This window comes from Erythrolamprus reginae, chromosome 4, assembly GCF_031021105.1.
Source record: "Erythrolamprus reginae isolate rEryReg1 chromosome 4, rEryReg1.hap1, whole genome shotgun sequence".
Lineage (NCBI taxonomy): Eukaryota > Metazoa > Chordata > Lepidosauria > Squamata > Dipsadidae > Erythrolamprus > Erythrolamprus reginae.
This window is the reverse complement of record NC_091953.1, coordinates 73212866-73229969: the sequence shown is the minus strand read 5'-3', so window position 1 is coordinate 73229969 and position 17104 is coordinate 73212866. Positions and strand designations below refer to the sequence as shown.

Sequence of the window (17104 nt, the reverse complement as noted above, 5' to 3'; positions counted from 1 at the left end):
GTTTTTTAGGGCTTCCCAGGCTTCCTGTGTGGATTTAATCTATAGAAGTTCCTTCCAGGGTTTATTCTTCAGGTTCGTTCTGAGCTTGTTAAAGTCCGCTTTTCTGAAGTCTGGGACTGTAGTTGAGTTGGGTGTTGTAGTTAGTGATTGCGCAATGTTGAATTTTAGGATGGTATGGTCACTCTCACCTAGCGTCCCTTCTATTCCCTCAATCATTTCTTCCCTGTTTGTTAAAATTAGGTCTAGTATTGCAGTCCCTCTGGTTGCTGTTTCCACTTTTTGAGTTAGAAAGTTATCGGCGAGGCTGGTGAGAAATCTGTCAGACTTTCCACTTGGTGCTGAGTTTTTTTTCCAGTTAATGTCGGGGTAGTTAAAGTCCCCCATTATTATTCTGCTGTGCTTGTTGCATATTGCTGATAGTTGGGTTGTAAAGAGGTTGTCCATTGTATCTGTTTGGTTTGGGGGCCTGTAGTAAACTCCAATTGTAATGTTGTCCTTTTTTTCTTTTATGTTGACTCATATGATTTCTAGGGGGTTGTCTTCTTTGGATTGATATAGCTCAGTGGCAGTGTAGTGGTCTTTTATGTATAGTTCAACTCCACCTCCTTTCTTGTTTGATCTGTTTTTCTTGATGAGATTGTAGCCCTTTATCTATGTGTTCCAGTCATGTGACTCGTCCCACCATGTTTCTGTAATACCAATTAGATCGTATTGGCCCACACACACTGGTACTTATAGCTCATCTTGTTTGTTCCCCAGGCTTTGTGCATTAGTGTACAGGCATTTTAGGTGTTTGCGTCTGATTCTGGGTGGGCATTTTTTATCCTCTGAAATGTTAGTGGGCTTAATTTGCACCCCTTTCTTATTTGGTTCGTTGTTCAGTCTCTTACTTTGGTCACCTGCCCCTCTCAGATCTAGTTTAAAGCCCTCCTGATAAGTTGGGCTAGTCGGTTTCCAAGGAGGTTCTTTCCAGCTTGGGTTCTGGGCGTCTTATGCTGTTTTGGGTGCTCTGGGAAAGCTCCTGCACTAGCTGGGCACCGGATGTGGTGTAGGGGGCTTGAGGAGGGTCCGGCAGGCTTGGTTAGGCTTGGGCATCTACCGCTGTTGTCGGGGAAGCTCCTGCGTTAGCTGGGCGCCGGGTGTGATGTCAGGAGCTTGAGGAGGCTCCAGCAGACTTGGTTGGGCTACGGACATCTTCCACTGTCGTCGGGGGCTCTGGAAGCTCCTGCATCAGCTAGGTGCTGGGGTTGGGCTACGGGCATCTTCCGCTGTCATCGGGGGCTCTGGGGAGGCTCCCGCATCGGTAGAGTGCCGGGTGTGATGCCAGGGGCTCGAGGAGGGCTCCAAAAATCTTGCCTCAAATCTCTCCAAAAATCGCTCCCCTCAAAGCTTCCTATCTAGCCCCAAATCTCTCCAAAATCGCTCCCCCCAAAGCTTCCTATCTAGCCCCAAATCTCTCCAAAAATTGCTCTTCCAAAAGCTTCCTATCTAGCCCCAAATCTCTCCAAAAATCGTTCCCCCCAAAGCTTCCTATCTTGCCCCAAATCTCTCCAAAAATCGCTCCCCCCCAAAGCTTCCTATATAGCCCCAAATCTCTCCAAAAATCGCTCCTCCAAAAGCTTCCTATCTAGCCCCAAATCTCTCCAAAAATTGCTCCCCTCAAAGCTTCCTATCTAGCCCCAAATCTCTCCAAAAATCGTTCCCCCCAAAGCTTCCTATCTAGCCCCAAATCTCTCCAAAAATCGTTCCCCCCAAAGCTTCCCATCTTGCCCCAAATCTCTCCAAAAATCGCTCCCCCCCCAAGCTTCCTATCTAGCCCCAAATCTCTCCAAAAATCGCTCCTCCAAAAGCTTCCTATCTAGCCCCAAATCTCTCCAAAAATCGAATTCTTCTTGGCCTCTGTTTGTGCCCTTGTTATAGGTCTTTCTCTTCCATATTCTTCTCATGTCATTTTTGGCCTAGCTTCTTTTTTCAACAAATTGTCTTCTGAGCTTAATTCCTCAACACTTTCTTTGTCTTTGTCTTTATCATTTTCATTCCTTGAGTCCTGTTCTTCGACATTCTTTATGACTTGCTCCTAAAAGTCTTTAGCATCTTCTGGTGAAGTAATTCTGTACTTTTTCTCAATTAAGGTTACTAGCATTCCCTCTGGCACTAGCCACCTAAAGTGGATTCTGTGATGATTTATGGTTAAGAATTTTATTGATAAGAACTAATATGGCCTTCTCCTTTCCTGTACTTGTCGAGGAACTTGTCAAAATACTAGTATTTACTTGCCCTTATAAGTAACCATTTTTTTCTTTTCATTGATTATAAATTTTATCTTTTATAGTACGTTTTGTAAATCTGATATGAATTTCTCTGTCTAACTTGTACCAATCCTGTAAATTTCATCAGTTTGTTGCATCATTTCTTGTGATGACTTTTTTGTAATGGACGCTAATATATCCGCCATAATTTGCAGTAGGTTCTCTTCTTTTGTTTTCAACACATTTTAGAAGCACAAAAAAAGGCTGATTTTTCAAACTTGAGATTAATAATAGCTTCTTCTAAATTTTTATTGACAAATTCTGCTCTACTCTCCATGTATTGCATTCTGGTTTCCATTTTTTCATTAACTTCTTCTATTTTCTTAATTTTATTGTCATTTGCTGTCAGAACTCCATGAATGGTCTCCATTCTATTATCGAGACATCCTACACTCTCATCAATTTTTTTGATATATTCTTTCATTGTCCCCATGTTTCCTGTCAATGCCTCATAGTTTCAATCTATCAATTCCTGCATTTTAACCATCATCTCCTGTAGTGAGGCTAAAGTTGTCCTTCAGGTTTGAGGACTTGATTTCCTGGAGTCTTATCATTCATATCAATTTCAAGATTATTTTGAGTAGATGAGGTTAATGATGGAATTGATGTTTTCTTCCACGATTTAATTGCTGTGGTTGTAGTGTTGGTAAACATTTTAAGAAAGTTTCAAGGCATCTATAGATTTATCATACACCATTAAATGTTAATTTTCTTGCATGGAATAGGATTTTTTGATGTTGATAATATTCTGTATATTCTTCTATTAAATATTAATAATACTCCAAATTCGCTCTATTAGAAGTTGGCATTAAATTAAATTAATCTGATTATTCAATGTAAAAAAATTCAAGTTCTCTCTAGACTCCTGTATATACAGTAGTTATTGATCAGATTAATAAGAGCCACAAGACTAGCACCTTGTCAATTTTCAATTAGTATATCAGCATGTCGAATCCATAATTGCAATATGTACTTCGTAAATAGTAGCATCAAACTATTTATCTAAATTAGTCACTGTTTTTATGCTTTATATACAATTAATTAGTTCATGGCTTACATATATTAAATAATATCTTATATTATATCTTATTTAATTGATAATGCTCTTATCAATAGCAATCAATAATAATCAATTAGACTAGGCAGATGTAAAGTTTTAAATTCCTATGTTATATATAGTATATAGAGATGGAAATATAGATTTGTTTCAGTATCCAATATCAATAACTAATCAGACTAATCAATTACTAGTCAATCTAATCAATAACTAATCAATCTAATCAAAGGAAATAAAAAGAAGATAGAGGAGAGAAGGAATAATTATAGTTTTTTTTTTTAAAAGTAATTACTTACATTCAAATTCAACAAGTAGTTAGTTGGAATTCAGCCAAAAAAAGAAGTCCTAACTAAAGCTTACAATGAGTCTTTTTTTTTGTAATCCTTGAAAACAGCAAATACTTAAAAAAGAAAACTGAAAAGTTATAAATCCAAATTTTAAGCATATAAACTGTCGTCCTCTTTTGAAATTTGAATGGTGAAACAAAATGAAAGGAAAAGAAAGAAAGTCCCCCGGTTTTCTACTAAATCACTGACTTTTCTCAATCAAACTCGGTTGGGAAAATTGTAAAAGTGTACCTTCATGCAAACAGCATTGTACAAAAAATACCATTTTACCTTCAGTTTTTCAAGGTGATCCTGCAGTGAGTCAATGAGCAAATCCCCAACTGGCTGCCATGACTCTTTGACAGTTTCTGCCTGATGCAGTTTTAGATTGAAATCATCCATTGCGTCATGAAGCTCTTGTAGTCTTTCAAGAGCTTCATCAATTTTCTTTTGCGAGTTGGCAGATTGTAAATTCAATTTATCCCATTCTGTTTTAACATCATCTGCCTGCTTCTTTAGGAGTCGAGTCACATTCTGGATTCTTTCACCTGGGGACAGCTCTAAAAGTGAAGCACATAGATAACATAAAGAAAATAAAAAAATAAAATTTTGATTTTTAAAATTATTCATAGGCAAAAACATTCAAGTGTTATATTCATGGCCCTGGCTCAAATTGAGTAGTTTCATGGGGTTGTATCAGTGGCATTAAGTCCACCTAAGTGGCATCATGGTCACTATTTCCATGTATTTGAAACAATATTAGATTAGAATATGCAAAGACAGTATTGGGATTAGAACTATAAAATATAAACATACTTTAATTTTATATATTAGTGTTTTATTCCTGAGTCTAGGACCTTATGTATGCCCAGGAATATAGATTTAGAATAATGATAAATAAATTACACATAATTATACCTAGTGAAGGGCTACCAATTTTTTTACTACCACACTGTAGGTGTGGCTAATGCAGGACATCCTGCATTTTCTTTCAACATCTTTCAGTGCAAATTGGGTGCTTTGGGGTGGAACTCCATTTTTGCTACCCCACTGCATTCCCCCCATTCGGGCAGCAGCCCACCCCTGATTATGCCTAATACAGTGATACCTTGTCTTACAAACTTAATTGTTTCCAGGACGAAGTTCGTAAGGTGAAACGTTCATAAGACGAAACAATGTTTCCCATAGGAATCAATGGAAAAGCGATTAATGCATGCAAGCCCCAAAATCACCCTTTTTGCCTCATCACTGCTGGAATTCTAATCCTTTTCAGGGGCGGGGGGGAGGAGGAGGGGGGAGACAGCGCAGGCTGCCTGGAGGGAACCTCCTTGGTGGATTGACATGTCTGGAACCTGCCTTGCGGCTTGTCAAGCGGCGGGGCACCACCCTCTAAATGTTTTCCTCGATGAAGCATGCGGGGGCAGGACCCTGGGTCCAGAATCGCTCCCCCTGCCCCCAGGCCGAAACAGCAGCTCTGAGCTTCTTAAAGCCCGAAGCCAGGACGCCCCCCCTGCCCCTCCCACCCAGCACCGGCTTTCTAACCCGGCAAGAGGAACCTGCCTCCTGGGGACACGAAAGACTTGGGAGGGAGGAGGGCGGCCCCTGGATCTGGAGTCACGCCCCCTGCCCCCCTGCCCCCCAAGCTGAAACAGCAGCTCTGGGAGCCCAAAGCCAGGATGCCTCCCCCTGCCCCTCCCACCCAGCGCCGGCTTTCTAAAACGGCAAAAAGGAATCTACCTCCTGGGGACATAAAAGGCTTGGGAGGGAGGGAGGGAGGTGGCCCCTGGGTCCGGAGTTGCCCCTCTGCCCCCCCCCCAAGCCAAAACAGCAGCTCTGGGCTTCTTAAAGCCCGAAGCCAGAATGCCACCCCCTGCCCCTCCCACCCAGTGCTGGCTTTCTAACCTGGCAAGAGGAACCTGCCTCCTGGGGACATGAAAAGCTTGGGAGGGAGGGGGGCATCCTCTGGGTCCGGAGTGGCCCCACTGCCCCCCCGCCCCCCCAAGCCAAAAGAGAAGCTCTGGGCTTCTTAAAGCCCAAAGCCAGGACGCCCCTCCCTGCCCCTCCCACCCAGCACCAGCTTTCTAACCCGGCAAAGAGGAACCTGCCTCCTGGGGACACGAAAGACTTGGGAGGGAGGGAGGGGGTGGCTGCCCCTGGGTCCAGAGTCACCCCCCTGCCCCCCAAGCTGAAACAGCAGCTCTGGGCTTCTTAAAGCTCAAAGCCAGGATGCCTCCCCCCGCCTCTCCCACCCAGCGCCGGCTTTCTAACCTGGCAAAGAGGAACCTGCCTTCTGGGAACCCGAAAGGCTTGGGAGGGAGGGGGCGGCCCCTGGATCTGGAGTCACCCCCCTGCCCCCTGAAGCTGAAACAACAGCTCTGGGCTTCTTAAAGCCTAAAACCAGGATGCCTCCCCCCTCCTCTCCCCCCCAGCGCTGGCTTTCTAACCTGGCAAAGAGGAACTTGCCTTCTGGGGACCCGAAAGACTTGGGAGGGAGGGAGGGCTGGCGGCCTCTGGGTCTGGAGTTGCCCTCCTGCCCCGCTGCCCCCCCAAGCCAAAATAGCAGCTCTCGGCTTCTTAAAGCCCAAAGCAAGGATGCCTCCCCCCGCCCCTCCCACCCAGTGCCGGCTTTCTAATCCGGCAAGAGGAACCTACCTCCTGGGGACATGAAAGGCTTGGGAGGGAGGGGGGCAGCCCCTGAGTCCGGAGTTGCTCCCCCTGCCCCCCCAAGCCGAATCAGCTCTGGGATCCCTTCTCCGTTCCTCGATGGATGGGTGGATGGGTGTGTGTGGATGGATGGATGGATGCATGATTGATTATCTATCTATCATCTACTGTATCTATCTATCCATCCATTGACCCATCCATCCATCATCCTTCTATCCAACCTTGGCTGTCCTAGAAATGTAAAGCAAGGTGGGGATGGGATAAGAAGTGCAAGTCAGCTGTCCCAGAAACATAAGGAATGGATGTGTGTGGAGGAAGGGATTTGAGTGGGGTGGGGAGGGGGGCAGCTAGAGAGGGAAGTGTCAGGGGAGTTTCTCCCCTCTGGTCGGCCAGGGGTAATGGGAGGAGCATGCTCCTCCTTACCATCTCAGAGTCCCTTTTTTTGAAGCCTTAAAGTTTTGGGTTTGTTTGATTCACCTCACTTCACCGCACCTTCTTCCAGCAGCGACTCTACTCCTCCTCTTCTTCCACCTCCTCCTCCCACCAAAATTCTGAGCTTTTATTTCTTCCCTAATGTGGAAGCAAGAGGGGCAGTGGTGGCATGGGGACGAAGAAGTGGCGAGTGGGGAAAGTAGCAGAAGAGTCCCAATAGAGATAAGAATGAAAAAATACAGTACAGTTCAGTACACAACATTAACAAAAACTTAATTTATTAACTTTTAAGTAACTACGTTTAGTTAAGTCAGACCTGACAACTTGCTGGAGGACTAGGTGCTTGAGCTTGTTGGAGGACTAGGTGCTTGAGAGGTTGGATCTTCCTCACTTTCATCAAGCCTACGTCTTTTTTCTTGTAGGGGGCCTTTAACAAAAAAACCTATCGAGAGTAGTTTGTTTACTTCTCCCCCTCAAAATCTTTCTAAAGTGTGTAAGGCAGGTGTCATTGAAAAGATCTGCTGCACGAACTGTTGCAATTTTTTCCGGATGTTTCATTTCAACAAAGCTGCACAACTTCTCCCACATCAACAGCATTTCTTTAATGTCTCTTGTGGGTATTTCCTCCTCTTCCTCAGCTGTTTCTTCCTCTAAAGCTTTCAAAACCTTCAATTGCTGCTGTAGCTCCTTCAATTCCTCTGTTGTCAGCTCCCCACTATGTTCCTCTACGAGGTCCTCGACGTCATCTTCATTAATCTCCAGGCCCATGGATTTTCCCAGGGACACAATTTCTTCAATGATGATGGGTTCAGCCTCCTCCAACCTCTCGTACGTTCTGTTGGACACTGCTCCAGGCCACAGTTGTTTCCAGGCAGAGGTCAGGGTCCTCCTGGAAACCTCCTGCCAGGACAAATCAATGAGAATGATGCAGATGGCAATGTTGTAATGGTCCTTCCAGAACTCTCGAAGGGTGAGGTTGGTGCTTTCCGTCACCTCGAAGCACCTTTTGAATAGGCACTTCGTGTATATATTTTTAAAATTTCTAATCACCTGCTGGTACATGGGCTGGAGTAGAGGGGTGGTGTTGGATGGCAAGAAAAGCACATGTACAAAATTGAATTCCTTGAGAATGTCTTCTACGAGGTTTGGTGAATGGGCGGGAGCGTTGTCCAGGAGAAGAAGGGCCTTGAGGGGCAAGTCATTGTCCTGCAGAAACCTCTTGACAGTGCGGACAAACACCAGGTTGACCCACTGCACAAAAATATGGTGACGCAGGCCTTTGAGTTTGACCGCCACAGCACCGGAAGGGTTTCCTGGGTCAACCTGTGTGCCTTAAATGCTCGAGGGGTTTCAGAGTGGCAGACAAGGAGAGGCTTCACCTTACAGTCCCCACTGGCATTGGAGCATAAGGCAAGGGTCAGCCTATCCTTCATAGGCTTGTGCCCAGGCATCTTCCTCTCCTCTGCTGTGATGAAGGTCCTCCTTGGCATTTTTTTCCAGAGAGGCCCGTCTCATCGCAGTTGAAAATTTGCTGCGAGACATAGCCTTCTGCATCAGTGAGTTCTGCAAATGTCACTACAAATTCTTTTGCAGCTTTAGCATCTGAACTTGCAGCCTCACCATGCTTCACAACAGAGTGGATGCCAGTTCTCATCTTAAATCTTTCAAACCAACCCCGACTTGCCTTGAAAGACCCTTCATCCTCTGATGTCCCAAGCATATCCCTCACAAGATCCTCATAGATGACTAGAGCCTTTTCTCTAATCATGCCCTCACTCACCGAATCTCCTGCAAGCTGTTTATCTTGCAGCCATATCAGCAGGAGCTTTTCCATCTCATTGTTAACATCAGAACGAAGATGAGACATTACTGACACTCTCTTGGCTGGTTTTGAAGCCATCAGAACCTCCTTCTGCTTCAAAATGGTGGCAATTGTGCTTTTGTTCCGGCCATATTCCTTTGCCAGGTCCACCACACACATGGCTTCCCCATCCTTCTTGATTATTTCAAGCTTCATTTCTATACTCATTGCCTCCTTCTTCTGTTTACCCTCACTGTTTTTTACAGGAATCTTTTTAGGAGACATGGCTGAGATTGCTTTGGATGGCTTTCTTAAACTGTTTTTAAAACAGTTCTAACACAAACAAAAAACTCAAGGACCACAGGAAAATTCTGGACATAGAATGAGAAAATAAACTGAGCAGCTCAGAGAAAGTAGCCTGACTTACTCAGAAAGGGTCACTGGAGGCCTGGTTGCTAGGAAGAAAATTGGGTGGAAGGAGGAGGAGGCGGAAAAATACTGTAGGAGGGCAATCAATGCTGAAACTTTAAGGCTTAAAAATATAAGAGAGCGAATCAGAGGTGATGAGGAGAAGCAGACCCCTCCCATAGAGCCAGCTTGCAAGAGGGGAGAACCTCCCCCATGGCTTCCCTCTCTCTCTCTCTGCCTCCCTCCCCACTCCGCTGTCTTTTCTTCTTATACACGCCCCCTTTCCTTCTGTTTCTAGGACAGCCCACCCCCCAACCTTTCTTTAGAAGAGACCCACATCTGCAATTACCTGCAGGGTGGTGGTGGTTTGTGAGGCGTTTGTGATTATGTACTGTATAAGTTACGGGAGAGCAGGCAGGCTCCATTCAAGGCGGCTGGGAACGGAGAAGGATCCCAGCTTTGGGTTTCCTGAGCAGAGGCTCAGAGAAGCCCAGAGCTGCTGATTCGGCTTGGTGGGGCCAGGGGGGATGACTCCGGACCCGGAGCTTGACATTCCCCCCAAGCGCTTTGCTGGGAAGGAGGAGGAGGAAGGGGGGGGTATTTCGACTAGCCGCTGAAAAGCCAAGGGAAAATCCCAGGCACTTCAGCTAGCAGTCAGGAGGTGGGGAATCCCAGCGGGGAATTCCCAGCGGGGGCGGGAAGAGAATGAGATATCCCAGTGTTGACAGTCACAAGGCAGAGTAATCCTTGCAGCAGTAAGAAAGCGCACGTGCAGTAAGAGAGCCCACGGACCCCGGCTCGAGTTTGTAAGATGGAAAAGGTTTGTAAGACGAGGCAAAGAAACCTTAAATCCCGGGTTCGTATCTCGAAAAGTTCGTATGACGAGGGGTTCGTATCACGAGATACTACTGTGTTGATATGCTCATAAATCTGCAAATTGATTACTGTTTATATTCTGTGTATTGTCCTTATTCTTGTCATATTAAACTTGCAAAGATTTAGAGAGATCCAATAAGAATGGATAATTTTTTAAAAATCATGGCTGCTGCTTTTTATGGACTGGAAGGTTATTATTGTTCTCTAGCATTTACCTCTCGGCTCTTGATAAAACTTCTCCAGTCCTTCCAGAGGCTTTTCAGATATGAACATTCGGGCTGTTTCAAGTGCATTCAAGATAACAGGGTCTTTCATTTTTAGTTCTCTCTTAAAATCCTACATAAAGAAACAATAAAAATATAAACTGACATTTAAGTTGTTTTCATATCCTGATTACCGTATTTTTGGAATATAAGACACATCTTTTTTCTCCCTAAAAGAGGCTGAAAATTCAGGTGCGTCATACTCTGGATGCAGCTTTTTTTTTAAGCTCCCCCCCACCCGGCCCTTACTAGGAGCTATCGATTTTCCCAGCTTTTATCTTGCAGGTTCTTTCATTGTTACTGTCTGCAAAGCTCTAAGTCTTTGCAGAGATTTTTTCATTACTTTAACTTACTCCAAGTAAGTTTCTTTCCAGCCCTAACCAGGTTCTAACAATGTTCCCAGCTCTTACTATCTTGCAAGCTCTTTCATTGTTTCCCTCTCTCCAAATAAGGTTTTTTTAAAAGCCCTAACCAGAGGATAAAATAATGTGCTGAAACTGACCAAACTAAGGATGCTAGCCAGATGCATATCTGGTAAGCAGATTCTTTCCCCAATTTCCTCCCCCAAAACTAAGATGCGTCTTATACTCCGGTGTGTCTTATACTCTGAAAAATACGGTATATATATTTATTTTGTCATTGGATGAAAAAGCAAAGAAAGGTTAAATATTTTCATGTTCTTTTTAATAAATAAAAAGTAAATAAATAAATACCAAGATAGCTTGGTTAAATACATCCTTCCCAAAGACTCATGTTCTGGATTCAATCTTATCTGGTACATTGTATTCAATTGCCTAAATATTCCCCCCCCCCCAAAAAAAAATAATAGTCCACCCTGGTCAAAGCATTTACTACTGATTTGGATTCTATCCTAGCCTGCAATTTCCCTTGCACCTTGACAAGAGAAATGGAAGGGATGGGGTAGAAACCCTGAGAGAGGGGCTGAGGAATCAAGCGAGCCAGCTGGGCCCTATAAAAGTTCCTTCATTTCAACACAGACTGTTTTCTAAAACGTGAAGAAAGCATTGGATTGGTGAACAATGGACAATGAGAGGCCTCAAGGGAAAAGGGGGAACTTTATCTATGCACTTTTAGAATTGGCTGTATTTTCTCTGTACCTATATCTATCTGTGAAATTATACCCTTGGTAAAATTATATCCCAGGAAGTTTCCCCCCCCCTTCATATGCTAATAAGACAGTTGACACAACAAGATAAATAATCAACACACATTCTTAAAACTTAAATGTATAGCTTCAAAATTGGATTATTATTTTTAGAATATTACACTTTTCTTCAATATTTCAGGTTTTTCTGCTTCCTTCACTTAGTCTTCCCCAATGGCTAGGATCACGTCATGGATAACTGATGCTCCTTGTCCTTTCATCTTCTGGAGGAGAACACTGTCAGATATTCTCTGAAAGAATCCTGCTTGACAAAATTTTCTCCCTGTATAAGTGCCCAGTATAAGTGCCATCAATATTAATATTTTTAACTTAGATATTTTTACACATAGTACACACTTCTCCAACTTTGCCATTTTCAACTGCTTTTTAAATTTTTTAAATGTCCTATATTTCAATCGTCATCAATAATAATAATAATAATAATAATAATAATAATAAATATCTACACAAATATTTGGTGGAAGCAGCAGGAGGAGAGGAAAGCTCCGCTGCCAAGAATGACGGTTTTTTCCATCTAACAGCAGAATTGACAACTTAATTAACGTAATTTAAGCCTGCTTTGTATCCTTGGCATTACACCATCTTCTAATCTATTTCAAGACCTGAAAACGGGCAGTGAGAACTAAACGGGAGGACGGTGCTTGGAGATCTGAGATCTGAGGGGGAGGAAAGATGGTGACCGGTATTTACGAGAGCTGAGTAGAGTGAGGCCAGAGTCACCAGGAACACCAGCTGTGAGAGAAGCTATGAGAGAGTGAGAGCGAACGGGAGGTGGCAAATGTGTAAAACTAACAGTAATTAACAGCAAGTTTGAATTAGATCTGAACAGAGAGGGCGACCAGAGTTTAAATCCCATGGCCATGTGAGGTGTTTTTTTGCTACAGAGAACAATCAGAGTAGCAGCAACTGGTGGAAATTACTCTGGTAGCCTGGAGATGTTGAACACGCTGTGGATACCATGGAATCTTTCCGGGCATCGGGATCAGCGTGATTCTCATCAGAGAAGTGGCCAGAATGGTTGGAGATCTTGTTGGGACTGCTATAATATCGAGAAGCAGATCTGTCTGCAGCTTGGCTCCTTGGAGTTAAAGCCAGTTTGTCATTTCTGGCAAGATCATACCAAAGAGAGAGACAAAGTGAGTGAGCCCTTCCACTATTTTCGAACTATTGCTCTCCTTTTGTCTGCGGAATCCCGATTGCTGCAGACTTTTCAATGTGGACTACCTTGCCTGGATTATGTTGCTTACATTTATTGCAGCCGGCACTTTAACTGGTGAGGGAGGACTTCTAGAAGTTTCTATAGACACTATCATAAGAAGACCTGGGATAGAGACCCTTACCCATGCCTCATTAGAACTTAATCATATAATCCTTGTTTGCACCACTCTGATGATCTTGATTATTCTATTACCATCTCTGTTCATATTGTCTTGATTAATTAGTGTTGTGGTTGGCTCTGGGCCAACTCCTGCAGTGGGGAATTTGAATGTTGGTTTAGGGGAATTCTCGGGTTATCAGAGACTTGTTTTATTGCCAGCAGAATCAGACAGTGAAGCTTATTCACAGCAAGGGATAGACGTTGGGGGAGAGGAGTCAGACAGAGAGATGGGTGCAACCAGCCCATCAGTCAGTGCTCCAATTAGTGAGTCATCAGAATCAGAGGAGAACAATCAGATGCATTGTGGATGCCCATGTGCACAGGCTCATGACAAGAAGGGAATAGCTGTGCAGGTGTTTCAGAAGATAAGTGAGCACACCTGTTCAAGGGGCAATTATGTTAATGTGTTTTGTGATAAATTATGGGCATTGGGGAGTGTGCGTGTGGGCGTTTATCCATTGGAGAAAGACCATTGCTACTGTTTGTATTATTCCAAGACTTCTACTGAACTTTGGACACTTCATAGTTAAATAACTCTTGTGGACTCGTTGGCGTGGGTGGCTGTGAAGATTTACAGTTGTCTTATCTGCTCTTTTGTTTTGTCTTTTGCCACATTCAAGGATTTTTTCCGGGTGAGAGAAATTTGGCTCTTTTTAGAGTGCATGCTCATAAAACCGTTTGGATAAACTTACTTTCATTTCCTCTGTGACTGTGTGTGTGTTTGAATTGCATTCCAAACTCACTGGGGGGCTAATTGTTAAGGACCTGGCATAAAAAATTACCAATCGTTAGAATTAATTTTTTGGTTCTCTGAGTTTGATTGGACCAAGGACTACTTTGGTTTACTGATCCTTATTTTATACTTTATTATTATGTTTGAAACTGCTGTAATTGGAAGGGAAGGAACAGGAATTGGGAGATGGGGAGGGTGAGGTTTTTATTAACTAAATTAATTTAATCTACTGTTTTAATTACATGACGGTTGAATGTTGGATTGAATGGTTTTGTATAGATGGAGAGGAATGAGTGGTTTGATAAAATGTGGTGCCCAGGAGTGAAAACCGGTGTCCCCCTTGCTGGTAGCGGGTGGGGCCCTGGATATAACCCCTGAGCTTGTATGTATGTAGATAAATGTGACCAGTAGGGATGTGAGAGAAAACTCAGATGGGGTGGAGGGCCAGGGTATTACGATCATCACTAGGAGAGGCAGATATGGCGAGAGCCAAGGGGTAGGTCGCTCTTGGAGAATGAGGACTCGCTGCTTAGGAGAGATTGCCTGTTCTAGCCCCCTGGTTTCATCCCATGCAGCTGGTGTCAGACGTAGTCAGGGCCCTGGTCTCAGGCTGCTGCTACTCATTGCCAGGTCAATTGCCAACAAAACCCCCTTGATCTGAGACTTACTCTTGGAGGAATGGGCTGACCTGGCTTGTGTGATTGAAACCTGGCTGGGTCCTGAGCGAGGTGTTCCTCTCTCAGAAATGTGCCCAGATGGGTTTCTGGTCCTGCATCAGCCGCGACACCAGGGAAGGGGTGGGGGAGTGGCCTTCTTCGTCCGTGAGACTCTAAGTCCTTGCAGGGCCCCTGCTCCGGAGTTTGTCAGATGTGAATCTCTCCTCTTGAGATTGGACTTAGGGATTCAGGTGGGCTTGCTGTTAACATACCTGCATCCCAGCTATGTTGCAACAGCCCTGCCTGTGCTGCTTGAGGCAGTAGCCAGGCTGGCAGTGGAGTTCCCCAGCCTTGCGGTCCTGGGGGGACTTCAACTTGCCATCGCTTGGCGAAACCTCGGAGGCAGCACAGGAGTTCATGGCCACCATGACAGCCATGGACCTGACTCAAGTAGTAAAGGGTCCGACTCATGAGGGGGGACAAGCACCCGACATGGTATTCTTCTCTGAGCAATTGAGTAATGGTCTGAGACTAAGGGGCTTAGAAGTGTTGCCTTTGTCATGGTCAGATAATTTTCTACTGTGGCTTGACTTCCTGGCTCCAATCCTCCCCTGCAGGGAGGCAGAATCGACTAGGTGGTTCCGCCCCAGACACCTCTGATGGACCCAGAGGGCTTTCAAAGTGCGCTTGGGGTTATACCAGATGCACTTGCCCACAGGTTGGCAGAGTCTCTTGCCGTGGCCTGGAATAAGGCTGCGACAGAGGGTCTTGACCGGATTGCACCGTTGTGACCTCTCTGTGGCACTAGACCCCGGACAGCTCCTGGGTTTACCTTTATGGGGAATGTTGTTGAGAAGGTGGTGGCGCTCCAGCTCCAGTGGTCCTTGGAAGAAGCCGATTATCTAGGCCCTCAACAGTCAAATTTCAGGCCTGGCTACAGCACGAAAACTGATTTGGTTGCATTGATGGATGATCTCTGGCGGGTCTGGGACAGGGGTTTATCCTCTGTCCTGGTGCTTCTTGACCTCTCAGCGGCTTTCGATACTATTGACCATGGAATCTTTCTGCGCCGTCTGGAGGGGTTGGGAGTGGGAGGCACTGTCCTTCAGCGGTTCTCCTCCTACCTCTCCGGTCGGTCGCAGTCGGTATTAGTGGGGGGTCAGAGGTCGACCTCTAGGTCTCTCCCTTGTGGGGTGCCTCAGGGGTCAGTCCTCTCCCCCCCGCTATTTAATATATACATGAAACCGCTGGGCAAGATCATTGATTCCCCCTGTCCGTTTTGTTTTATGTATGGTTTGTTTGGGACATATGACTGTTTTTATATTAAGGGTTTTAACCATTTTAATCATTGGATTTGTACTGTGCTTTGCTGTTGTGAGCTGCTCCGAGTCTTCGGAGAGGGACGGCATACAAATCTAATAAATAATAATAATAATAATAATAATAATAATAATAATAATAATAATCCACCTACACCACTTAAGACAAGTATAGTGGTACCTTTACTTATGAACTTAATTTGTTCCGTGACCAGGTTCGTAAGTAGAAAGGTTCACAAGTAGAAGGACTTTTCCCCATAGGAATCAATGTAGAAGCAAATAATGCATGCAAAACCATTAGGAAAATCTAAACTTTAACATTTAAAAAAAAGCGCCAAGCGGACAAATTGAAGGCTAACGGAGTGGAGACGGACAGAAAGGAGAAGCGAAGAATGGAGGTCATAATTAGGGCTAACTCCACTCCAAATCACTCCCCAAATCACCCTCCCCCCAGATGCTAACGGAGTGGAGACGGACAGCAAGGAGAAGCGAAGAATGGAGGTCATAATTAGGGCTAACTCCACTCCAAATCGCCTCCAAAATCACTCCTCCAGATGCTTCCTATATCACCCCAAATCGCTCCCAAAATCACCCCTCCAGATGCTTCCTATGCCACCCCAAATCACCTCCAATATCGCTCCTCAAAAAGCTTCCTATGCCACCCAAATCGCTCCCAAAATCACCCCTCCAGATGCTTCCTATGCCACCCCAAATCGCTCCCAAAATCACCCCTCCAAAAGCTTCCTAAGCTGCCCCAAATCACTCCCAAAATCTTCCAAAATCACCTCTCCTTGCTGCCTTTTTTTAAAAATTGATTTTTAACAATTTAAAATCACACAACATAAAACAGTGCGTAGTGAATTGTGAATTGTGCCCACCACCCCGACATACACACATTCCCCACCACCAAATTGGGGGTATTTCTTGTATAATCCACTTAACCCAAGAGCAATATATCTGTTTACATATTATAGAGTGATTCCAGTTTATTTCTTGTAGCTTGGTCTCGGATTCTGCTCGTCATATATCGTCTTACCTTGTCCCACCGTCCCATCAGCTGTCCCAACTCAGTTTCATTATCCAAATGTATCCTTTTTTCCATAATTTCAAATTGAATATGGTCCACCATGTACCTATACCAATTTTGCATTGTCCATTTTGTCGCATCCTTCCAACCCAAAACTATTACTGCCTGAGCGCTTTCTATTGCTGCTTTTTTTATTTCTCTAAATTCTCCCATCGCATTACTTTTTACTAGTACTGCCATTTCCTTAGTGATTGTCCATTGTATATTTAACATTCTATTGATATCCTCTTTCACTTTTTGCCAAAATTCCTGCACTATCGGGCATTCCCAAAACATATGCATAAACACTCCTTTATCTTGACAACCATGCCAACAATTCCCCCTGACATTCTGCTGAAAATGTGCGAATTGAACGGGAGTGAAATACCACTTATGTAATATTTTCCTTCTCATTTCCCTAATTCTTGTATTTTTAATTTTCCTTATATCTTCTACTATATTTTCCATTTCTTGTACCTCTACTAATATCTCATTTTGCCACCATTTAGTCAATCCATCAATCGTGTCCCCATCTGACTGCACTAGCAGTTTGTATATATTAGTTGCTTGCACCTTTATCCCCTCACTTTTTTCTCTTATTATTTTCTCTAACCCTGTCTCCTCCCGCCA

General features: G+C 44.2%; 1 protein-coding gene across 1 annotated transcript in view; it reads right to left on the bottom strand.

Moving 5' to 3' along the window:
- The window catches only part of LOC139167142 (dystrophin-like), a 1540372-nt gene that overhangs the window by 523959 nt on the left and 999309 nt on the right, over positions 1 to 17104 (bottom strand). Inside the window, exons 55-56 of the mRNA XM_070751563.1 lie at positions 10089 to 10209; positions 3984 to 4252 (exon numbers count right to left, since the gene is read on the bottom strand). Of these exons, the coding sequence (XP_070607664.1) occupies positions 3984 to 4252; positions 10089 to 10209 (390 nt within the window). The remainder of the gene's footprint in view (positions 1 to 3983; positions 4253 to 10088; positions 10210 to 17104) is intronic.